Source organism: Ovis canadensis, chromosome 21 (assembly GCF_042477335.2).
Source record: "Ovis canadensis isolate MfBH-ARS-UI-01 breed Bighorn chromosome 21, ARS-UI_OviCan_v2, whole genome shotgun sequence".
Classification (NCBI taxonomy): Eukaryota; Metazoa; Chordata; class Mammalia; order Artiodactyla; family Bovidae; genus Ovis; species Ovis canadensis.
Window position 1 is genome coordinate 41,683,880 of NC_091265.1, and position 26,235 is coordinate 41,710,114.

At 44.9% G+C, this 26,235-nt stretch overlaps 1 protein-coding gene across 1 annotated transcript in view; it reads left to right on the forward strand.

Annotated features, from left to right (window-relative positions):
* Positions 1 to 24,480, forward strand: part of LOC138427280 (mas-related G-protein coupled receptor member X2-like) — a 63,269-nt gene extending 38,789 nt beyond the window's left edge. The window contains exons 2-4 of the mRNA XM_069566626.2: positions 134 to 661; positions 4,867 to 4,903; positions 23,463 to 24,480. Of these exons, the coding sequence (XP_069422727.2) occupies positions 134 to 661; positions 4,867 to 4,903; positions 23,463 to 24,480 (1,583 nt within the window). The remainder of the gene's footprint in view (positions 1 to 133; positions 662 to 4,866; positions 4,904 to 23,462) is intronic.
* Positions 24,481 to 26,235: the final 1,755 nt, after the last annotated feature.

Genomic DNA, 26,235 nt, shown 5'->3' on the forward strand with positions numbered 1-26,235 from the left:
CAGGCCTGCACCTTGCCCTCCTCCTCCTCCTCGGCCAGCTGCCCAAACTGTTACCACGGGGTTCACACACACCCTACCCACCCTACCCTGGACAAATCCCATTGTGAACTTCTCCTGCCCTGCCCTGGCCAAGCACTGGCAGAGGAAAGCCAGAGAAAACCAGACTGGCAGGCAGCTAGGCCTCAACAGCAATTCGGGAAGGAGAGGGTGACCAGGGAGTCATTTGGGTTTTCTGGAGCTGTAAAGTGTGCGCAGCCCCTTGGCGGCGGCTGCGACGGCGCAGAAGCGCGGGCGGCGGCTGCGACGGCGCAGAAGCGCGGGCGGCGGCTGCGACGGCGCAGAAGCGCGGGCGGCGGCTGCGACGGCGCAGAAGCGCGGGCGGCGGCTGCGACGGCGCAGAAGCGCGGGCGGCGGCTGCGACGGCGCAGAAGCGCGGGCGGCGGCTGCGACGGCGCAGAAGCGCGGGCGGCGGCTGCGACGGCGCAGAAGCGCGGGCGGCGGCTGCGACGGCGCAGAAGCGCGGGCGGCGGCTGCGACGGCGCAGAAGCGCGGGCGGCGGGAGGGGCTACCCTACGTCCAAGGTCAGAGGCCTCGGTGGAGAGGAGATACCCCACGTCCAAGGTCAGAGGCCTCCGTGGAGAGGAGATACCCCACGTCCAAGGTAAGGAGCAGCGGCTGCACTTTGCTGGAGCAGCTGTGAAGAGATACCCCATATCCAAGGTAAGAGAAACCCAAGTAAGATGGTAGGTGTTGCAAGAGGGCATCAGAGGGCAGACACACTGAAACCACAACCAGACAACTAGCCAATCTGATCACACGGACCGCAGCCTTGTCTAACTCAATGAAACTAAGCCATGCCATGTGGGGCCACCCAAGATGGATGGGTCATGGTGGAGAGGTCTGACAAAATGTGGTCCACTGGAGAAGGGAATGGCAAACCACTTCGGTATTCTTGCCTTGAGAACCCCATGAACAGTATGAAAAGGCAAAATGATAGGATAGTGAAACAGGAACGCCCCAGGTCGGTAGGTGCCCAACACACTACTGGAGATCAGTGGAGAAATAACTCCAGAAAGAATGAACGGATGGCGCCAAAGCAAAAAAACACCCAGCTGTGGATGGGACTGGTGATAGAAGCAAGGTCCGATGCTGTAAAGAGCAATATCGCATAGGATCCTGGAATGCCAGGTCCATGAATCAAGGCAAATTGGAAGTGGTCAAACAAGAAATGGCAAGGGTGAACATCGACATTCCAGGAATCAGCGAACTAAAATGGACTGGAATGGGTGAATTTAACTCAGATGACCATTATATCTACTACTGTGGGCAGGAATCCCTTAGAAGAAATGGAGTAGCCATCACGGTCAACAAAAGAGTCTGAAATGCAGTACTTGGATGCAATCTCAAAAACAACAGAATAATCTCTGTTCGTTTCCAAGGCAAACCATCCAATATCATGGAAATCTAAGTCTATGCCCTGACCAGTAACGCTGAAGAAGCTGAACAGTTCTATGAAGACCTACAAGACCTTCCAGAACAACACCCAAAAAAGATGTCCTTTTCATTATAGGGGATTGTAATGAAAAAGTAGGAAGTCAAGAAACATCTGGAGCAACAGGCAAATTTGGCCTTGGAGTACAGAATGAAGCAGGGCAAAGGCTAATAGAATTTTGCCAAGAGAGTGCACTGGTCATAGCAAACACCCTCTTCCAACAACACAAGACTCTACACATGGACATCACCAGATGGTCAACCCTGAAATCAAACTGATTATATTCTTTGTAGCTGAAAATGGAGCAGCTCTATAGGGTCAGCAAAAACAAGACCAGGAGCTGACTGTGGCTCAGATCATGAACTCCTTATTGCCAAAATCTGAGTGAAATTGAAGAAAGTAGAGAAAACCACTAGACCATTCAGGTATGACCTAAATCAAATCTCTCATGACTATACAGTGGAAGTAAGAAATAGATTTAAGGGACTAGATCTGGTAGACAGAGTGCCTGATGAACTATGGACAGAGGTTTGTTACATTGTACAGGAGATAGGAATCAAGACCATCCCCAAGAAGAAGAAATGCAAAAGAGCAAAATGGCTGTATGACGAGGCCTTACAAATAGTTGTGAAAAGAAGGGAAGTAAAAAGCAAAGTAGAAAAGGAAAGATATACTCATTTGAATGCAAAGTTCCAAAGAATAGCAAGGAGAGATAAGAAAGCCTTCCTCAGGGATCAATGCAAAGAAATAGAGGAAAATAATAGAATGGGAAAGACTAGAGATCTCTTCAAGAAAATTAGAGATACGAAGGGAATATTTCATGCAAGGACAGAAATGTTGTGGACCTAACAGAAGCAGAAGATATTAAGAAGAGATGGCAAGAATACACAGAAGAACAATACAAAAAAGATCTTCAGGACCCAGATAACCATGATGGTGTGATCACTCATCTAGAGCCAGACATTCTGGAATGTGAAGTCAAGTGGGCCTTAGGAAGCATCACTATGAACAAAGCTAGTGGAGATGATGGAATTCCAGCTGAGCTATTTCAATTCCTGAAAGATGATGCTGTGAAAGTGTTGCACTCAATATGCCAACAAATTTGGAAAACTCAGCAGTGGCCACAGGACTGGTAAAGGTCAGTTTTCATTCTATTCCCCAAGAAAGGCAATGTCAAAGAATGCTAAAACAACTGCACAATTGCACTCATCTCACACGCTAGTAAAGTAATGCTTAAAATTCTCCAAGCCAGCCTTCAGCAATACGTGAACCATGAACTTCCAGATGTTCAAGCTGGATTTAGAAAAGGCAGAGGAACCAGAGATCAAATTGCCAACATCCGATAGATCATCGAAAAGGCAAGAGAGTTCCAGGAAAACATCTACTTCTGCTTTATTGACTATGCCAAAGCCTTTGACTGTGTGGATCACAACAAACTATGGAAAATTCTTCAAGAGATGGGAATCCCAGACCACCTGACCTGCCTCTTGAGAAACCTGTATGCAGGTCAGGAAGCAACAGTTAGAACTGGACATGGAACAACAGACTGGTTCCAAATAGGAAAAGGAGTACATCAGGGCTGTATATTGTCACCCTGCTTATTTAACTTATATGCAGAGTACATCATGAAAACGGTGGGCTGGAGGAAGCACAAGCTGGAATCAAGATTCCTGGGAGAAATATCAATAACCTCAGATATGCAGATGATACCACCCTTATGGCAGAAAGTGAAGAGGAGCTAAAAAGCCTCTTGATGAAAGTGAAAGAGGAGAATGAAAAAGTTGCCTTAAAGCTCAACATTCAGAAAACTAAGATCATGGCATCCGGTCCCATCACTTCATGGAAAATAGATGGGGAAACTGGCTGACTTTATTTTTCTGGGCTCCAAAATTACCGCAGATAGTGATTGCAGCTATGAAATTAAAAGACACTTGCTCCTTGGAAGGAAAATTATGACCAACGTACACAGCATATTGAAAAGCAGAGACATTACTTTGTCAACAAAGATCTATCTAGTCAAGGCTATGGTTTTTCCAGTGGTCATGTATGGATGTGAGAGTTGGATGATAAAGAAAGCTGAGTGCAGAAGAATTGATGCTTTTGAACTGTGGTGTTGGAGAAGACTCTTGAGAGTCCCTTGGACTGCAAGGAGATCCAACCAGTCCATCCTAAAGGAGATCAGTCCTGGGTTTTCTTTGGAAGGATTGATGTTGAAGCTGAAACTCCAATACTTTGGCCACCTGATGGGAAGAGCTGACTCATTTGAAAATACCCTGATGCTGGGAAAGATTGAGAGCAGGAGAAGGGGACGACAGAGGCTGGATGGCATCACTGATTCAATGGACATGTGTTTGGGTGGACTCCAGGAGTTGGTGATGGACATGGAGGCCTGGCGTGCTGTGGTTCACGGGGTCGCAAAGAGTTGGACACAACTGAGCGGCTGAAGTGAGTGAATGAGTGGAGCTAGAAAGCCATGGAAGGGAGCTGGTCTCTGTGGGGACCCAAGGGCCGTGTGCCTCATCCAATGACCCTGTGAGAGCTAAGAGAATTTCATCAGCTATAACAGTCCTTTTGGGGGATTCCCTGGTGGCTTAGATGGTAAAGAATCTGCCTGCAATGCAGGAGACCTGAGTTGGATCCCTGGGTAGGGAAGATCCCCTGGAGGAGGGCGTGGCAACCCGCTCCTGTATTCTTGCTGGAGAATCCCCGTGGACAGAGGAGCCCTGCAGTCTACAGTCCATGGGATTGCAGAGTTGGACATGACGGAGAGGCTAAGCACAGCACAGCACATAACAATCCTTTACGTCTTTACAGCCCATGTTTACACAATGTATCTACTAACAGAGAGGCAGCAGCAGCAGTGGAAACACACTCTGCCTGAAGATCCAGGTCTGGCCCACTGATCTGCCCCAAAGACTCACAGGAACAGATATGGCCTGAGCAGCTCCAGACTCTGCTGGCCTTGGGGGATTGGATTTCAGGCCAAGCTTCAGAGGCTCTGAAGTTGTGGGAAAGGAATGCGATAAAGATGATGGGGATGAAGATGAGTACGTTCCTGACATTCCTAGGGCTTTTCTCCTGTGCTGAGCACTCACTTGTGTTTGAGGACCTTGCAACAACCCTATTATAAGGGGACACAACCATCTCACATGTGAGGAAACTGAGGGTCAGTGAGGTTAAGCAACTTACCTGGTAGCAAATTCAAATTAGTAATCCTTAGATCCAGGATTGGAGACCGGGAATAACCATTCCAGAGGTTGATTTCATAGACACTGCCCTAAACTGGCAGAAATAGCTCACTGCCATCCATGAATAATCATCCAGAAACAACATGAGTCCCGTTGCCATCCTGTTTAATCTGGACCTCCTTCCAGACTTCATGGACGTGAGCCCCCTGCTGGCCGGTCAAGGGTAACACGAGCCCCACAATAATCATCGACTGCCACCTAGTGGCGCGGTGAGAAATGTCACATTTCTTTTCTTTGACTTCATCAGATGTGATACTTCAAAAACCAAAATGTTAAAAACTTGCTTTTTGCTTCTCCCTGCTTGGGTCAGGAAGAGTCGGACACAACTAAGCGACTTCACTTTCACTTTTTACTTTCATGCATTGGAGAAGGAAATGGCAACCCACTCCAGTGTTCTTGCCTGGAGAATCCCAGGGACGGCGGAGCCTGGTGGGCTGCCGTCTGTGGGGTCGCGCAGATTCGGACACGACTGAAGCGACGCAGCAGCAGGAGCGGCAGCAGCTTCGAAATCCCTAAGAATAACTGCAGGCAGATGTTGTTCCGATTTTATGAATGATAAGATACAGACCCAAGGGAGTTAAGTAGCTTCTTGAGTATCAAATGATGAGGATTATACAGAAGGGTCAGAATCATTTATTTAAAGTGTGACCTTGAGTAAGACATTTTATTATTTATTTTTGATGGACACCAAAAAACCCCCTCTGCTACAATAACAATTTTTCTTGGCCTTATTTAATAAAAAAAGTTCCTTCTTTACCCATTAAGTTCCCATGCTGCTACTGCTACTGCTAAGTCACTTCAGTCGTGTCCGACTCTGTGCGACTCCATAGATGGCAGCCCACCAGGCTCCCCCATCCCTGGGTTTCTCCAGGCAAGAACACTGGAGTGGGTTGCCATTTCCTTCTCCAATGTGTGAAAGTGAAAAGTGAAAGTGAAGTCGCTCAGTCGTGTCGGACTCGTAGCAACCCCATGGACTGCAACCTACCAGGCTCCTCCGACCGTGGGATTTTCCAGGCCAGAGTACTGGAGTGGGGTGCCATTGCCTTCTAGTTCTACTATATTTCAGTTTGGTATTTGAGTGAATCTTTCTGGGCTGTCTTTTGCAATCTACTGATCAACCTGTCTCTCTCTAGGTCTGTACCATATAGTCTTAACTGCTACAGCTTCACACTAAAGTGCAGGTCCCCTCTCCTTAAGCTGCTTTTTCAGAAGCATATTATCTATTTTTGATGTTTCTTTTTAAATTTAAAAATCAGTTTATCAAGCTTCATATAATTCTATTGAGATTTTTACTGAATATATAGTAGAGAAAATAAAGAGAATTCATATCTTTATGTTAGATTTTCCTGTCCATGAACATGAACTGTATTTACTTGGATAATCTTTAATGTCATTCAAAAATTTTTTTTTGTTTCTACATATAGGCTTGTATATGCTTTGCTTTAGATTTATTCCTAATAACATTTTTGATATTATAAATGGTTCTTTTTAAAAGTTATGCTTTTCCATTTAATTTATTATTTTTTTAATTAATTTATTTTAGTTGGAGGCTAATTACTTTACAATATTGTAGTGGATTTTGCCATACATTGATATGAATCAGCCATGGGTTTACATGTGTTCCCCATCCTGAACCCCATAAAAGTTCAGTTCAGTTCAGTCGTTCAGTCGTGTCCAACTCTTTGCGACCCCATGAATCGCAGCACGCCAGGCCTCCCTGTCCATCACCAGCTCCCAGAGTTCACTCAGACTCGCTTCCATCGAGTCAGTGATGCTATCCAGTCATCTCATCCTTGGTCTTCCCCTTCTTCTCCTGCCCCCAATCCCTCCTAGCATCAAAGTCTTTTCCAGTGAGTCAACTCTAAATATTTTTCTACTAATATAAAAATAATCATTTTATAATAAAAAGGTCCTTATAACCATAAAAACTAATATAACTACATTATCTTTCAGTTTTTGTTTACCTGGTGAAACTTTTTCCATTTCTTTACTTTGAATCTCTTTCTATCCTTAGGTTTTAAATTAATATCTCATAAACAGCATATTGTTGGATCTCATAGATTGCATTGATGATGTAAGACAGCATGTGAAGAAGTAGGGGGCACTGCCGTTTACTCAGGACCGAAGATCCCAAGACAAGATAGATTCTGCTCTCACCACGTAAATATCCATCCACCATACAAGGAACACAGCCATGCTTAGGGGTGGGCCACAGAGGTAAGATGGGGACAGAGCCACATGGCCACAGAGAGCTTGCCAGGCAGCCACAACTGGGAGCTGGGCTGTACCCCAGAGATCAGGCTGAGGCTGGACGCGCACACGCACCAGCTCTGGCTCTGGGCACCCAGAAGCGAGGGAGCCATGCAGATTACAGCTGCCCTGCTCTGAAAACAGCCACCAGCAGAAACAGACACTCAGGACACGCAACAGTAACGAGTCCTGGGCTTAAGTGACAGGGTAACCAGAAGAGGAGGACCTCAGAGAGGCAGCACTTGGGACTGACAGGGGCCAGAGTGCAGAAGAAGGTGGCCCGGATGACAAGGCGAAGCTCTAGGAGCACAGTTTTCATCCAAGATTTCATGGGTAAAGGCTCGGAGAGGTTATGGGAAAGGAGGAGGCCGTCGGGAGAGGACAGTGTGGGAGAAGCCCACTGCATCTGCCACTCGACCACCAAGACGACGAGCCAGTCAGCAGACCCCAGACCCGGGCCCCTGGAAAGGCATCAGAAGGGGTCCTCATTACAGAGCTCCCCTGGGGCTAGAGCAGACGCCACCAGAGAACTCCTCTAGGGCCAGAGTACTCAGGCAGCCCAGAGTGGCGGACTTACAGTCAGGGGCCTTTCTTAGAACACACACAAACTGTGCAAATGCACTGGAATCTTCTCGTCACTGATTGAATACGATCAGATCAAACAGGAAAAATCACCCAGAGTAGCACTGAGTTAATCCAAGCCTACTGACTACATATGCACGTGTCTCCATGATATAACAAACACTAGGACAATAGAATGGGAAAGACTAGCGATCTCTTCAAGAAAATCAGAGATACCAAGGGAACATTTCATGCAAAGATGGGCTCGATAAAGGACAGAAATGGTCTGGGCCTAACAGAAGCAGAAGATATTAAGAAGAGGTGGCAAGAATACACAGAAGAACTATACAAAAAAGATCTTCACAACCCAGATAATCACGATGGTGTGATCACTCACCTAGAGCCAGACATCCTGGAATGTGAAGTCAAGTGGGCCTTAGGCAGCATCACTATGAACACAGCTAGTGGAGGTGATGGAATTCCAGTTGAGCTATTTCAAATCCTGAAAGATGATGCTGTGAAAGTGTTGCACTCAATATGCCAGCAAATTTGGAAAACTCAGCAATGGCCACAGGACTGGTAAAGGTCAGTTTTCATTCCAATCCCAAAGAAAGGGAATGCGATAGAATGCTCAAACTACTGCACAATCGCACTCACCTCACACACTAGCAAAGTAATGCTCAAAATTCTCCAAGCCAGGCTTCAACAGTACGTGAACCACAAAATTCCAGATGTTCAGGCTGGTTTTAGAAAAGGCAGAGGAACCAGAGATCAAATTGCCAACATCCGCTGCATCATAGAAAAAGCAAGAGAGTCCCAGAAAAACATCTACTTCTGCTTTATTGACCATGCCAAAGCCTTTGACTGGGTGGACCACAACAAACTGTGGAAAATTCTGAAAAAAGATGGGAATACCAGACCACTGACCTGCCTCCTGAGCAATCTGTATGCAGGTCAGGAAGCAACAGTTAGAACAGGACGTGGAAAAACAGACTGGTTCCAAATAGTGAAAGGAGTGTGACAAGGTTGTATATTGTCACCCTGCCTATTTAACTTATATGCAGAGTACATAATGAGAAATGCTGGGCTGGATGAAGCACAAGCTGGAATCAAGATTGCCAGGAGAAATATTAATAACCCTCAAATATGCTGATGATATCACCCTTATGGCAGAAGGTGAAGAACTAAAGAGGCTGTTGATGAAAGTGAAAGAGGAGAATGAAAAAGTTGGCTTAAGACTCAACATTCAGATCATGGCATCTGGTCCCATCAATTCATGGCAAATTAGGGAAACAATGGAAACCGTGACAGACTTTATTTTGGGGGGCTCCAAAATCAATACAGATGGTTATTGCAGCCATGAAATTAAAAGACACTTGTTCCTTGGAAGGAAAGTTATGACCAACCTAGACAGCATATTAAAAACCAGAGATACTACTTTGCCAACAAAGGTTTGTCTAGTCAAAGCTATGGATTTTCCAGTAGTCATGTATGGATGTGAGAGTTGGACTATAAAGGAAGCTAAGTGCCAAAGAATTGATGCTATTGAACTGTGGTGTTGGAGAAGACTCTTGAGAGTCCCTTGGACTGCAAGGAGATCAAACCAGCCCATCCTAAAGGAAATCAGTCCTGAATATTCACTGGAAGGACTGATGCTGAAGCTGAAAGTCCAATACTTTGGCCACCTGATGCGAAGAACTGACTCACTGGAGAAGACCCTGATGGGAAAGACTGACAGCAGGAAGGAGACTTCCTTCTCTGAGGGGACGAGAGAGGGTGAGATGGTTGGACGGCATCACCGACTCGATGGACATGAGTTTGAGCAAGCTCCAGGAGTTGGTAATGGACAGGGAAGCCTGGCATGCTGCAGTCCATGGGGTCACAAAGAGTTGGACACGACTGAGCCACTGAACTGAACTCAACTGAGGACTTTACTATGTGATGCTCACTCCTTATAAGCAAAGTCCACGAGAGTGCCCTGCACAAAGCAGCCATTCAGTAAATATCTGTGGATCAATTTACATTATGCTCGGAGGAAAAATAAATTCCAGATGAGCAAAACTAGAGCACTGATTGTCCCAACTTTTTCATTTCTAGAATCCCCAGGCAATGTTCCCTGACAGCAGATCTGAATCGCTGACAGCTGGAAGGACACACAACGAAGGACCAGACAGGAGCTGACTCTCCCCACTGAGATGATCTTGGTCACAGGCTTCCCCGACCACACGGCTGCTCAGGAGCCCTGGGGTCCTGTCTCCATGATTCGCTGACTTTTGGAGGAGCCTAACCCTTGAATGAGCAAGCACAGATGGACGTAAAAGACAAAGGAATGGGAAGGAAAGAATTCAGTAAGCCTTCTCTCTCCTCTACTCCAGTAGAAAGTCAGCTCAGAGCTGCCTTGAAGCAGGAGGCCCTTCCTGGGGCCCCTGACTCTGTAGGAGACTTCTGGTCCTCTGGCTTGGATCGCCCAGGAGAAGGTCTCTTCACACCTGCTGCCTTACCTGGTGTTACCAAGAGTCTGAGAAGCTGTGTGATTCCCTATGCAAGGATCACGTCAGTTCTCACGAGGGAGTCCCAGACCTCCTGCCCTCCTCAGGCTCTCCCCAGCTTGCTGAAGCCTCTTTCCTTCCCTGAAGCCTTGCAACTGTTTCTCCCTCCATCCAACCAGTTCAGACTAACCTTGATCCAGCATCCCAAGGCAGGGCCACCACAGATCAAGGGTCATTCTGATTATGCACTCATGGTCCTCCATCCCTGGTCAAGAACAGCCAAGATTGGCAAAGCCCACCCTCCAGAAAGGTTTTTATAGAAAGGATCTTGCAACCCAGAAACTGTCTCCACCTCCAAGTCTAGCACATTCTGTTTCCACTTTCTTGGATGCCCCTGGGATTCTCTGCGTTCACGGTGGCCTGGTCCTCCACTCTCACAATACACTGCTTCCCAAATAGTACAGGACTTGGAAACTAATCTAAGTCAACTCCAGGTACATTCTAATTCCCACAGGGCTTCTTAACTCTTGGGTACATTTTATTGTTTTTAATATATTTCTTTATTTGGCAGCACCTGGTCTTGGTTGTAGCATGTGGGTCTAGTTCCCTGACCAGGGATCAAACCCTGGCCCCTCGTATTGGGAATGGAAGTCTTAGCCACTGGACCACCAGGGAAGTCTCATGTTGGGTGCATTTTAAAGTGGTGGCTCAGATGGTAAAGTGTCTGCCTGCAATGCAGGAGACCTGGGTTCGATTCCTGGGTCGGGAAGACCCCCTGGAGAAGGAAATGGCAATCCACTCCAGCACTCTTGCCTGGAAAATCCCATGGATGGAGGAGCCTGATAGGCTACAGTCTATGGGGTCACAAAGAGCTGGACACGATTGAGCGACTTCACTTAACCTGTCAAATATTCTTTGCCTTCATTTTGGCTTGCTTCTCCACTGTCAGATGTTTCTCACAGTGAAGCCTTTAAAGTTCTCTGCCCAGAATCACTTCCCAACTCTCATCTCTCCAACTTGTCTATTCAATCACTAATTCACTCATGCCTTCAGGCACAAATGCATGCATTTCTAGTAAAAAAAAAAATTGCTGAGTATTGGGTCAGGCACTATTGCAGGCCCTAGGACTCAAAGACGTGTTCATTCTTCTCAAAGACCTCGTAGTACAACAGGAGAGAATCGTGTCCTCAGATGATTAAAGTACAGTGTGATAAAAGCTTTGATATGGATATATTTGTGGCTGTGTGAGCAGAGGGCAGACCCAAATGAGATTCATTATGGGACATTATTGGTTCAAATAACTATTCCTGGAGCTGGCAAGAGAGTCTGGCTCCAGGAACAGTGGGATCCAGAGTCCAAATGACATCATCAGGATATTTCCCCTCTCCGGGTTTCATCTGCTTGGCTTTCAGTGGCTGGTAATAACTGCATGGCATGGAATGAGATCCAGGGATAAGCTCCCCTCTTCCAAAATATATATCTGTGCAAGTTCATGTAGTAAGATCAGCTACACACGCGCACACACACACACACACACACACACACACACACCCTCCCCCCAAAACATACTCCCCAACAAAACTGTCCTTTATAGGGACTCTCTAAATGACACTGCCTTGCATTCTCAATTCTAATGGAAAGAATTCTAACATAAACTTCAGGGCTGCGGAGAGGGGCTTAGATTGCTGAGCATATCACAGTTAGGAAAGGGGAGCCTCTGGGAACCATTAAGGCCCTAACGGATGGGAGTCATCCTGGGATGAAGGTTGGCCTGTCAGAGATTCCCATCTGAGATCTCCACTCTCTATGGTACAAAACAAATCCAAGGAGAGAGGAGGGTACATGAAGAAACCTCTACGGGTACCAAAGATTTTCATTTTAGATTCATCACAGCTAGAAAGCATCTCATTTTAAAGATAAGGGATTAGGACAAAACAGATTCCACAATTAAAAGGATCTAACTGGAAATATATCACATTACAAAACAGCATAAATAGTTGGATATTTTGTGTGGATGAATCAAAGTATTCATGCAGTTGTTTCCACGTAGAGGTCTGACTAGAGATTTGTATTTTCATCTATATTCTCCTCTCAGTAGCCTAAGAGGATTTTCTGAAGCACAGAGCTGATCAAGTTACTTCCTCCCTTAAATTCTTTAAGTCAACCCCCTTCGCTCTCAAAAGGAAACTCATATTTCCTATTACGGCTACTTTAAGCTCTGCATGATGTAGCAGGGCTAGAAAATAGAGTTTTTAGACAACCCGAAGCTGGGAAGTTTAACAAGGGTGCCCCATGAAAAAACTGGGACCTCAAAAGACTAAACCTTACTGTATTTCTCATTAGTGAAAAATAAAACCACCAAGAAATTGTTAAATTCTTGGATCTAGGCAAACCGAAATTTTCTCTGGAGAATTTGCAGTTAAAAGAAAGACTGTGGTCCATGCTCATACAACCTGTGGTCTCGCTAAAGCTGCAAATGACAGGTGAGGTTTCTGGGGATATCCTGAGAGATGAGAGCCATGCCGGGAAGTTCCTCCAGTCCATCAGCAAAAGAAAACACAAGTTCTTTTCTGGAGGAACTCAACTATAATTCAGACCTGAAAAAATTCCCACAGATAAAGTCCCAAGGAAAGTGAGCAGCTAACAGTTTAAAATTACAAATACACAAAGAAGCAAATCACCATCACACAGTGACAGAGGAAACACAGACAGTAAGATCAGGCATACACAGACTTCAGCACTGGGATTTTCAGATAGAGAATTTTAAGATTGCTATGCTTCACAGGGTTAAAGACAAAAGAGAATTGATAATGTGAATCAGCATCAAGACCAAGCCAGAAACCGACCAAGCAAATATCGAAACAAAGTCCCAAGCAGATTATCTAGAAACTAATAAAGATTGAATGTAAAATTCAGTGGATGGATTAAACAGATTAGACACAGAGGAAAAGAGACTAGAAACCTAGAAGATCCATCTGTAGAAATTATCAAGAAAGCTACCTAGGAGCCAAACAGACAGAAAACAAGAAAGAGATGTTAAGGGATATGGAGACTAGAAAGAGAAACACTGACATATGTTGGACGAAACATCTAGAAAGAGGTAATAATAAAAATGATTATAGGAGCTAGCAAATATATAGTATTTACCATGTGTCCCTGTTCTAAACTATCATGTAATTAACTCACTAATGTTCACGAGAAAACCTGTAGGTAGGTAATGATGTCATCCCCACTTTATAGATGAGGAATAATACCATCCCCACTCTACACGTGGGGAAACTGAAGCACAGAGAAGTTGCAACATTTGTCCAGGGTCTCATAGAGACGCCAAGTAGCTTGGCTTCAGAGTTTGTGGTCTCAACCACTATGCAATCTATGAAGAAATAATAGCAGAAAACCATCCAGAAATACTAAATGACACTAATCCTAAAATCCAGGAAACATCATAAACCCAAAATGTGATATAAAGAGAAAACCACTAGATGCATTTTGATGACAGTGTACCACATCAGAGAAAAAAGAAAAGCCCTTAGGAAGGAAAAAGGCAGATCACTGAAAGTGATCGGCAACTTGACTGATGGCCAGTCTCACAAGAATAACATTAAGACAGTGCATCTCCAATGTGCTGGAGGACAGTAACTGTCACCCTGCGATGCCAGCCTGACAAAACCACATCCAGAAGAAAAACGTGAAACAATGACATTTGCAGACAGAAAAAAACCTAGGGCATTAACCCCACAAAGACTCTCACGAAAGGAACTTCTGAAGAATGCATTTCAAGGAATGGAAGATAAGAGATGCAAAATAGGAAAGAAAGAGTTAGTCACTCAGTCATGTCCAACTCTTGCATCCTCATGGTCTGTAGCCCATCAAGCTAGTCTGTCCATGGGATTCTCCAGGCCAGAATACTGGAGTGGGTAGCCATTCCATTCTCCAGGGGATCTTCCTGACCCAAGGATCAAACCCGGGTCTCCTGCATTGCAGACAGATTCTTCACTGCTGAGCCACCAGGGGTGAAATGAGAAGTTGAGCAAAAATACGCTAGTTTTATGGGGATACATTTGAACAAACATTCACTATTTAAAACTCTCAATAAATATTTAATGTCTTGGAGGGGAGGAATACTGGAGCACAGTTGATTGGGAAGAAGGGGAGCGAGGTTAAAGCTTTAAAGGTCCTGGTGTTGTTCATGAGGAAAGACAGTTGTACAGTTTGTCCACTGCACCAAACAAAGAACAGGGCAAAGCAAGGAATGAGGGCTAAGACAGAACCCTCTGGTCAACACTTGTGTCCAGCTGCAGGGCTGTGACTACAGAGACAGCACCCTACTTCCAGACAAATTAGAAAAAAAACATCTTCTGCAAAGCCAGTGACATTCTAGGCAGTAGCAAATAACTTCATCTTCTGCTCCCATCTTTTGATAAATCTTTTTCAGTGAGAAGGTTTAGAGACCTGTTCCTGCAAAGCTGGTGACTGTAATGACTATTGGCCAGGTTCCTAGGGTTTCAGCCACATCTCTAGCCAGCATAGATTTGTAAAGTCTTATAAGCAACTTCTGGAATTCTCTTGCTATTTCAATGATCCAGTGGATATTGGCAATTTGATCTCTGGTTCCTCTGCCTTTTCTAAAACCAGCTTGAACATCTGGAAATTCACGGTTCACGTATTGCTGAAGCCAGGCTTGGAGAATTTTAAGCATTACTTTACTAGTGTGTGAGATGAGTGCAATTGTGCGGTAGTTTGAGCATTCTTTGACATTGCCTTTCTTTGGGATTGGAATGAAAACTGACCTTTTCCAGTCCTGTGGCCACTGCTGAGTTTTCCAAATTTGCTGGCATATTGAGTGCAACACTTTCACAGCATCATCTTTCAGGATTTGAAATAGCTCAACTGGAATTCCATCACCTCCACTAGCTTTGTTTGTAGTGATGCTTTCTAAGGCCCACTTGACTTCATATTCCAGGATGTCTGGCTCCAGGTGAGTGATCACACCATCTTGATTATCTGGGTTGTGAAGATCTTTTTTGTACAGTTCTTCTGTGTATTCTTGCCACCTCTTCTTAATATCTTCTGCTTCTGTTAGGTCCATACCATTTCTGTCCTTTATTGAGCCCATCTTTGCATGAAATGTTCCCTTGGTACTTTCTTGAAGAGATCTCTAGTCTTTCCCATTCTGTTGTTTTCCTCTATTCCTTTGCATTGATCACTGAGGAAGGCTTTCTTATCTCTTCTTGCTATTCTTTGGAACTCTGCATTCAGATGCTTATATCTTTCCTTTTCTCCTTTGCTTTTCACTTCTCTTCTTTTCACAGCTGAAACTTCAGTACTTTGGCCATCTCATGCGAAGAGTTGACTCACTGGAAAAAACCCTGATCCTGGGAGGGATTGGGGGCAGGAGGAAAAGGGGATGACAGAGGATGAGATGGCTGGATGGCATCACCAAGTCAATGGACGTGAGTTTGAGTGAACTCCAGGAGCTGGTGATGGACAGGGAGGCCTGGCGTGCTGCAATTCATGGAGTCGCAAAGAGTCAGACACAACTGAACTGCTGAACTGAACTGATAAGCAGCTTCCCTTTGGGGGCCAAGTTTTGCCTGGGAGTGCCAAGAACACAAGAGTGCCACTTTCCTTACTCACTCTCGAAGTATCAAACTTTAGAATATCTGAAAATCTGAAGGTGAAGATACCTTGGTAGAGTTTCAATGAACCTTCATCATCATGAGTATGACATTTTTTCTCATGCTTGATTAAGAAACATGGGTTTTGTAGGAACTGAGTTGGTCATTTTCTTACTAGGCTGTGAAAATTCTCTCAGTAATGTGTCAGAAATACAGACATACACAATAGATAATTTTGCCCAAAATTATGCATTATACTTTTCCCCAGTTTGCTGTTTGACTTACTTACAATGACCTTTTCCATGAAGAAAAATTATTTTTAATTTTCAATAATTTTTATTCAAGATTTCTGAGTTTTGTGTCATGTTTAGGAAAATCTTCCCCAATCCAGAGTTATAGAAGAATTTCCCTGTGGTCACCAAGGGGGAGAGGAGAAGTGAGAGGGATGGACCAGGAATTTGGGATTGATAGATGCCAACTATTACATTTAGAATGGATAAACAACAAGGTCCTAATGAACAGCACAGGGAACTATATTCAATACCTTGTTTAAAACCATAATGGAAAAGAAAATAAACTGAGTCACTTTGCTGTACAGAAGAGATTGGCACAACATTGTAAATCAACTATAATTCACTTTTTTTTTTTAAAAAAAGGATTACTATTCCTCCCCTACCAATCAGAGAATACCAAAGTATTTATAGTTAAAACAAAATTCTTTGAACACACACACAAATAATTTTCCCATGTTTTCTTCTGACTCTTTTTGCTTCTCTTATTTATATTTAAATACACAATCCATTTTAAAGTTAACTCAGGGAACTCAAACAGGGGCTCTGTATCAACCTAGAGGGGTGGGAGGGGGAGGGAGGTGGGAGGGAGGCTCAAAAGGGAGGGGATATATGTATACCTATGACTGATACATGTTGTGGTTTGATAGAAAACAGCAAAATTCTTTAAAGCAATTATCCACCAATTAAAAAAAAAAGTTAACAAGGTGTAAATATGAGCTATGATCCCTAAGGCATTTTACTCTAGATGGCTTCTCAGTTGCCCAGTAACTTTTGCTGACTTATTATTTTTATTATTTTATCTCTACCCAGTCTCATTCAAAATGGCCCCTTTGTCATATACTGGATTCCACATGCATGTACGTTTGATTCCTGAGACTCTCGGTCCTGCTGCCTCAATCTGTCTGCCTGTTTTCATGTTAACACCTCACTGTATTCACCGAGGCTTTCAAGTATGTTCTAATATCTGGTAGGGCTGACCAGTCCTCATTCCTTTCTTTTTCTCTCCAGAAGAGGCTGAGGTTTCATTTTCTTTTTTTTTCCTCACTTCTTTTCACACCTAGGAAAGCTACTGTTTTCTGTAGAGTGATTTTGCCCCAGTCACCTTTCTGAGCCACCTGTCTTTGCGGTAGCGTCTCAAGACGACTCTCTGAGGTTGTCCAGGCCTCCTATCACACCATTCTCCCCAAAACCTACGTTCTTCCAATTTTCCAGCCTCAACGTCCCCTGGAACCATGCCTGCCAGGACTTCATCTTAGTCATCCTCTTGGGTAGGATTGATGCTGTGGCTCACTCGCATCTTCCAGAGTACCTTCTCCGTTGTCTCTGGTATACTTTCCTAGCTTACTACTCCTTCAGTAGCTGCTTTTCACTACTGTGTTGGCTGAGTCCTCCTCTCCTTCTGGGTCTCTGGAGGTTGGAGGCCCCAGTGTTGAGTCTCAAACCTCTTCTCCACGAATACTCACTCCCAAGGATGAGCTCCCCAGCGCCTCTGGAATGTAGGGGGCACAGTCTTGTGTATCACCGTCATCACATCTTCATGCCTGAAACAGTGCCCTGGCACAGCGTAGGCACACAACAGTGCGGGGTAAATGAATGGATGAGTGAATACACGCCTCTGGTTGCTTTACATGCTTCATAGTTAAGTTTTCAAAGGAAACCACAAGTAGCTCAATGTGGAGGCAGGATGGGCACATGAAAGGAAGTCATAGGAGCTAAGACTGAAAATACTGGCTGGGCTCTAGACAGTCTAAAAAAAATCTAGCTGGATTTCCTTGGTGGTGCCGTAGATAAGAATCTGCCTTCCAACCTGGGGACATGAGTTCGACCCCTGGTCCAGGAAGATCTTGCATGCCGTGGAGCAACTAAGCCCGTGTGCCACAACTATTGAGCCTGCGCCCTAGAGCCTGGGAGCTGCAACCACTGACGCCCACACGCCTCAGAACCCATGCTCTGCAACAAAAGAAACCACCACGATGAGAAGCCTCCACACTGCAACTAGAGAGCAGCCCCTGCTCACTGCAACTAGAGGAAAGCTTGCACAGCAACGAAGCCCTAGCACAGCCAAAATTAAATAAGTAAATTATTTCTTTTAAATAAATAAACTATATAGAACTAAAAAGAAAAGCTGTTTTTAAAAAGCCTTTAATAAAAAAAGAAATACAATCTAGCTAACAAATATCACGATGTAGAGGGAGAAAGGCGACACAGTACAGGCGGTATGCTGAATTCCTTATCTTTTATAAGGGAACTCAGTATACCCTGTTGTAGTATTCATAAATCAAAAATATAAATGTAGGTGTTTTTTTTTAACTATATAAAGCTGTAACATTAACATCTAAAAGAATTAAGAAAGGAAACTGGCCTTCGTTGCGACTGGGAAATGAGATTAGGAGAGACGTTACTTTTCATGTTTGCACCTTAGTCTATGGCCACGCAACCCTAAATGCGCCCAATCTAGTAATTTTATGCACCTTGGTATCATTTGAAATAAAATTACTGTGCAGTCACTACTTCTGTGATGAAATTTTAAAAGATCAAGTGAGCCAGGCCATGCAGGGCCTTGAATGCCAAGCAAACCGTTCTTTTTTTTTTTTAATTTAAATTTATTTATTTTAATTGGAGGCTAAGTACTTTACAATATTGTATTGGTTTTGCCATACATCAGCATGAATCCGCCACCAGTGTACACGTGTTCCCCATCCTGAATCCCCCTCCCTCCTCCCTCCCTGTACCATCCCTCTGGGTCACCCCAGTGCACCAGCCCCAAGCATCCTGTATCATGCATCAAACCTGGACTGGCGATTAGTTTCTTATATGATATTATATATGTTTCAAACCATTCTTTAGCTACAGACACTCATGTTACTTGGTAGGTCGGTGTCTTGCACAGGCTCACAGCAAGCAGCAAAAGGCTTTAGGACAGCCCTTCCTCACAGGGAGGGGGACCAAAGAGGGCAGGATGGGTACAGAGGCAGAGTGATTGGAATCAGGGCAAATAAAAAACATCTCGTGAGCTTTCTTGTCTCTTTCATCTCCAGGACCTCTCATTTGCCAGTTCCCCTCCTGCAGGAAATCGCAGGGCCTTTCAGCATCTTGATAAACCTCCCTGGGCCACCAGGCTTCTCTCCCGCTCCTGCAGGCAGCCACACATCCAGAGGTGGAAAAGCATTCTCTGCCATTTGTCAATCCCAGCAAAGCTATTTCTTTTCTACTCACTACCTCCAGCAAGAAGAATGATGTCAAGGTAAGAATTTGCTCAAGAACTATCTCCGATCAAAGGCAGATCTGTCTCCTCTTGAGTCCACACTCTTATGAGTTTATGCTGGGGGATAGCAGGCAGGGGGCACAGGCGCCCACCCATCAGCAACAGTCAGGAGACAGGAAGCTCCCAATGGAAGCTTTGGCTGCTGGTAGCTTGAACTATGGGAGAGCCCAACAGGGTCAAGTAGGTTCCCTCTGCTTCAGTTCCACTTCCCTATATGCTCCTCTTCTCTCCAAACATTCAAATCTGTTTATGAAGAGAAATATTTTGTGAATTCTAATTTAGGGAGGGAGGTGGCATGGGGGCATTGAAAAGCTAAATTGCTGCTGATAACCTCAGGCATCACTGATTTGCTTGCTAGTCAATGTTATTTTATTTTGTTTGTTTTGTTTCTTGTATCCTTGTATCTGGCAGAAAATACAGGTCATAATCTAAGATGGTAATTTAGAATTTAACGCAGGTGGGCACAGCTAAGGGATATTTCTAAAGGATGCTGAACCTCGCCCCCCACCCCCAACCAAGACCAAGTCTTCATAGGGAGCTGTTACTATTGCTGGGCCTGATCGGGAAAAGGAAGAAGCTAGCAGAACCCAGGGGGTGGCTCTGGCTGGAGCTGTAGTTGTCACTGTGGTTTTAGAAAAGGGCCACCAGACAGGGGCTGTGTCCTCAAGTAGCATAACACTGCCAACTGCCAACTCACAGCCTGGCAGGGAGGCAGCCAGGGAGCTCAAAACCCCAGTCACTCTCTTCCACCTCCTCACTCTCCAGCCTCCTGTCAGCATGGCCCTGGAAGCAAACGGGAGGCAGAGAGAGAGGGAGGCCATCAGCCAGGCACTGGTACCTCTCCTCCCGGAATGCAGAGATGGGTATAGAGGAAGGAAGGGAGACGACGGCCAAGGGTGCAAACCTCTCTCTTCCCAAGGCCTCCTCACAGTCCTGGGACTGGGTCAGTTTCTCATGGTGGCTCCTCCGTTTGTTTCTTTGACTGTTGGCCTGCGCCTCTATCTAGTGTCACTTCTTTGGAATAATCTCTCACCATCATCAGAGATAGGCTTTCCAGGTGGTGCTGCCTATCGTTTGGTAAGGAATTCACCTGCTAATGCAAAAGACACAAGAGACACGGGTTTGATCCCTGGGTCAGGAAGAAGGGCACAGCAACCCACTCCAGTATTCTTGCCTGGAAAATTCCATGGACAGAGGAACCTGGCAGGTTACAGTCCACAGGGTCACAAATAGTCGGACACAAATGAAGTGACTTAGTGTGCACACATCATCAGAAATGCCTTGAGAATGTATTCATTGGGTTTTTATTTTGAGGTAGAGGTACACAGGTACTAATAAGTATTGAGTTGGCCAAAACATTCATTCAGGTTTTCCATACCATCTTATGGAAAAACTCTAATGAACCTTTTGGCCAGCCCAATATCTTCAGTTTGCGATTTCGGTTTCTCTAGAGAACAATCCATAATAAGGGCGAATAACCTGTGTCCACCACACAGAGCTAGGCACTGGACACACACCAAGGCATGGAGAAAAGCATTGTCTGTCCTTATAAAGCTCACACATGGGGCCATTTCTAGCTCAAGAGGCCTCCTGACCCACTCACACCTGTCATAGCAAGAGCTCTTCATGACCCTAAATCATGATCGCCTTTCTTCCTTGGGGGTGCATTCCTCTTAGCCACAAAGATGGCCCCCAGAGCATGACTTCCTGGCCCTGGAAGGCTATCTCAGTCCCAGGCAGAAGGAACGCTGAGCTCAGAGTGAGTCCTTTGGTCACCGTCACATAATTTGTCCATACTTTTCTCCTCCTGCCTCTCTGCGGACATGACATGGCCTGGGAGGCTGACTGGAGGGGACATTCTCATGTCATTACAGGGCCGTGTTGCAGCAGAGAGCCCAGGCAATAGAGTCAGAGAGTCGCTGTTGCTCAGTCGCTAAGTCGTGTCCGACTCTTTGCGCCCCCATGGACTGCAGCACTTCAGGCTTCCCTGCCCTTCGCTATCTCCCTGAGTTTGCTCAAACTCATGTCCATGAGTTGGTGATTGCTATCTAACCAGCTCATCCTCTGCCACCCCTTTCTTTTTTTGCTTTCAACCTTTCCCAGCATCAGGGTCTTTCCAATGAGTCAGTCTTCGCATCGGGGGGCCAAAGTATTGGAGTTTCAGCTTCAACATCAGTCCATGAAATGAATATTCAGGGTTGATTTCCTTTAGGATGGACTGGTTTGATCTCCTTGCTGTCCAAGAGACTCTCAAGAGTCTTCTCCAACACCACAGTTCAAAAGCATCAATTCTTTGGCACTCAGGCTTCTTTATGGTCCAACTCTTAACATCCATATGTGACCACAGGAAAGACCATAGCTTTGAGTATATGGACCTCTGTCAGCAAATTGATGTCTCTGTTTTTAATATGCTGTCTAGGTTGGTTATAGCTTTTTTCCAAAGAACAAATGTCTTTTAGTTTCATGGCTGAAGTCACCATCTGCAGTGATTTTGGAGCCCAAGAAAAGGAAAATCTGCCACTGCTTCCACTTTTTCCCCTTCTGTTTGCCATGAAGAGATGGGCTCAGATGCTATTATCTTAGTTTTTTGAATGCTGAGTTTTAAGTCGGCTTTTTCACTCTCCTTCTTTACCCTCATCAAGAGGTTCTTTAGTTCCTCTTCACTTTCTGCCATTAGAGTAGTATCATTTGCATATTTGAGGTTGTTGATATTTCTCCTGACAATCTTGATTCCAGCTTGTGCTTCATCCAGCCCAGCATTTCACATGATGTACTTTGCTTAAGCTAAATAAGCAAGGTGACAATATACAGCCCTTGTTGTACTCCTGTCTCAATTTTAAACCAATCACTTGTTCCATGTCTGGTTCTTACTGTTGCTTCTTGACCTGCATACAGGTTTCTCAGGAGGCAGGTAAGGTGGTCTGGTATTCCCATCTCTAAGAATTTTCCAGTTTGTTGTGATCCACACAGTCAAAGGCTTTCGTGTAGTCAATGAAGCAGAAGTAGATGTTTTTCTCAAATTCCCTTTCTTTCCCTATGATCCAGCCAATGTTGGTAATTTGGTCTCTGGTTCCTCTGTGTTTTCTAAACCTTGTACATCTGGAAGTTCTCAGTTATGTACTGCGGAAGCCTAGCTTGAAGGATTTTGAGCATAACCTTCCTAGCATGTGAAATTAGCACAATTGTGCAATAGTTTAAACACTCTTTGGCATTGCCTCTCTTTGGGATTGGAATCAAAACTGACATTTTCCAGTCCTGTGGCCACTGCTGAGTTTTCCAAATTTGCTGGCATATCAAGTGCAGCACTTAACAGCATCATCTTTTAGGATTTGAAATAGCTGAGCTGGAATTCCGTCACCTCCACTAGCTTTGTTCATAGTGATGCTTCCTGAGCCCCACTTGCCTTCACACTCCAGGATGTCTGGCTCTAGGTGAGTGACCACACCAGCATGGTTACCTGGGTCATGAAGCCGTTTTTTGTACAGTCCTTCTGTGTATTCCTGCCAAGTCTTCGTAGTCTCTTCTGCTTCTGTTAGGTCCTCACCGTTTCTGTTCTTTATCATGCCCATCCCTGCATGAAATGTTCCCTTGATGTCTCTCATTTTCTTGAAGAGATCTGTAATCTTTTCCATTCTATTGTTTTTCTCTGTTTCTTTGCATTTTTCATTTAAGAAGGCCTCCTTTCTATTCTCTGGAATACTGCACTCAGTTGGGTATATCTCTCCCTTTCTCTCTTGCCTTTCACTTCTCTCCTTTCCTCAGATGTTTGTAAGGCCTCCTCAGACAACCATTTTGCCTTCTTGCATTTCTTTTTCTTTGGGATGGTTTTGGTCACTGATTCCTGTACATTGTTACAAACCTCCGTCCATAGTTATTTAGGCATTCTATCAGATCTGATCCCTTGAATCTGTTCATGACCTCCCCTGTGTAATCATAAGAGATTTGATTTAGGTCATACCTGAATGGCCTAGTGGTTTGCCTTACTTTGTTTAGTTTAAGCCTGAATTTTGCAATGAAGAGCTCATGATCTAAGCCATAGTCAGCTCCAGGTATTGTTTCTGAGTCAGAGAGAACGGGGTTTAAATATTCCAGGTCTCAGGGCTGTGTGGACTGCAGTAAGTATCTGAATCTCTGCAAGCCTCCAGTTCCCTCCTCTGTGACACAGGGACAGTAACTCCCACCTTGCAGGGTGGCTGTGAGAATGGATGATCACACAGTAGGTGCTTTCACGTCTTTGTGTTCCCAGGAACACCAGCGGAGGGTTTCTGAGCTTGGATCCAACCATCGCAGCCTGGGAGACAGAATTCACACCCATGAATCACACTGACGAGGCCCATCCTCCAACTTTCAGCACGATGACCACGACCTTGTTCCTGCTGACGGCCGTCATTGCCCTGGGAGGACTGGCAGGAAACGCGGTTGTGCTCTGGCTCCTGGGCTTTCACTTGCGCAGGAATGCCTTCACCGTCTATATCCTCAACCTGGCGGCAGCCGACTTCCTGTGCCTCTGCTGCCAAGTTGTAGATTCCCTGGAGGCCCTCATCGCCTGCTGCAGCGCCAGCCCCATCCCCACCTTTTTCACCACTGTGATGACCTTCGCCTACCTGGCAGGCCTGAGCCTGCTCAGCGCCATTAGCACTGAGCGCTGCATGTCCGTCCTGTGGCCCGTCTGGTACCGCTGCCACCGCCCCACACACTTATCAACCATCGTGTGCACCGTGCTCTGGGCCCTGGCCCTGCTGCTGAGTATCCTGGAGGGGCAGTACTGTGGCTTCCTCTTAACGGATTTTAGCCATCTTTGGTGTCAGGTGTTTGATTTCATCACTGCCGGGTGGGTGATGTTCTTATTTGGGCTCCTCGCTGGGTCCAGCCTGGCCCTGCTGCTCAGGATCCTGTGTAAGTCCCAGCGCGTGCAGCTGACCAGGCTCTATGTGACCATCGTGCTCACAGTGCTGGCCTTCCTGCTCTGCGGCCTGCCCTACGGCATCCTCTGGTTCCTCTTAATCTGGATTCAGGATGATTTGTTTGCCATCCCCTGTCACAACTGCCTGGTTGTCTTTGGTTTGTCCTGCATCAACAGCTCCATCAACCCCATTATTTACTTCTTTGTGGGCTCCTTCAGGCAAAGGCAGACAAGGAAGCGAGGGCGGCAGACCCTCAAGGTGGTGCTCCAGCGGGCCTTGGAGGACGGATCAGAAGAGGGTGAAAGCGAAAGCTCCCTTCCTCAGGCAACCCTGGAGCTGGGACACAGTCTGGTGTCCTGATTCAGAGTCTCTGCCTTGGTCAGACACACTGTGGCTTTGAGCGACAACTTTCTTTCTATTACTTTGGGAGGATCTCTTAGGTTCTCTCAGCCTCTGGACCCACCCTGACTGTAAAACGATTAAACAAATCATCTGGGTTGTGAGGATTAAGGAGTCGGGGCCGTCGCACAAGCACTGTGTGTGTGTATTCTGGACTGTCTTACCCAGGGGTCTTCACCCCACCCCATGGGAGCTTCGCCAGCTCTGGGTTCCAGGACTATTTCCACTTATGAATAATCCCACCTTCATCAGAAATTGAACGCAGTGCATGAAAGGTCTTAAATTTCTTTGGTCACTGCACTTAGTAGGGATTAAACATGACATTTTTCACCAGTTTCTTACAATCTGTTACTTTCTTACAATCTGTTACTTTCTTACAATCTGTTACTTTCTTACAATCAGTTTTTATACAATGAAAAGAATTCAATTTCCATCCAGCCCCAAAGAGTAGTCTGATTTTGCCAGGCCTCAGAATGACTCCCAAACTGAATAAATGTTTAATGAATAAATGACTTAATGAATGAAAACAAATGATGAATTTTAAAGTCCAGCCTGTGTTAAATCTCCATTTACCAGATTTGAATCCCATCTTTAAGTTTGTTGTTGCTTTCACCATTTTCAATTTTTTCAAGCATGAAGTTTTACAACCAGTAAATCTATAATAAAGCACATCTGGGGTTTGAGGTGGGTCATCTTCCTGTGGTTTCCTTCTATATACCATCCAGTAGAATCCGACATGCACGCCTTCTCACTCCTACTCCTTCATCTTTGCCCTGGAGCTCACGAATCCTTCCTGCACGTTTCCAATGCATCTTAACTAGACTCTGTTCTCCAAGAACAGGATCTGTGTCAGATTTACCTTCCATTTCAAAGAGCTCACAGCACTGATTTTAGTAATCTCAGCTTAAATGTTGCATCTTTCAATAATTATTAAATGAAGTATAATTAAGGCAGAGTGATTGCACAGATCATTAGTGGATACAGTTCAATGAGTTTTGCAATAATACACACCCATGTGATTGACATAGATACACTTCAATGTATACAAAATAGATAATAAGTATAGGGAAATTTACTCAATACTCTGCAATGATCTATATGGGAAAAGAATCTAAAAAAGAGGGGCTATACATGCAAGCATAACTGATTCACTTTTCTGTACAGAAGAAACTAACACAATATTGTAAGTCAACTATACTCTAATAAAAAAATTTTTTTAATAAATAAATATGCACCCATGTAACAAAAAGCTCCCATCAAAACATAACACATTTCCATCACCTCTGGAAGATCCTTTGTGTCCCTCTCAGTCATTTCTCCTGCCCCAGAGGCAACCATCATGTCTACTGCTGTCACCAAAGATTACTTCTGCCTGAACTTTGACTCATACAATGCACTTTCTGCCTTCCTTCACTCAGCATAATATTTGGGGGATTTACTTATGACATTGCATTGCACATACCAAACGTTTGTCTCCTTCATTGGATGGGTGTCTGCAGTTTATTTTCATATTGATAGATATATGTGGAGTATTACACTTTTGACTATTGTGAATAAAGCTGCTGTGAACGTCCTTATTCAAATCATTTTTGGACATAGGTTTTCATTTTTTCTTGGGAAAATAACCTGAACTGAAATTGCTGGGTCTCATGGAGCAACTTTCTGAGAAACTGTAGAACTCTTCTTAAGCGGTTGTGCTATTTCCCCTCCCCACCA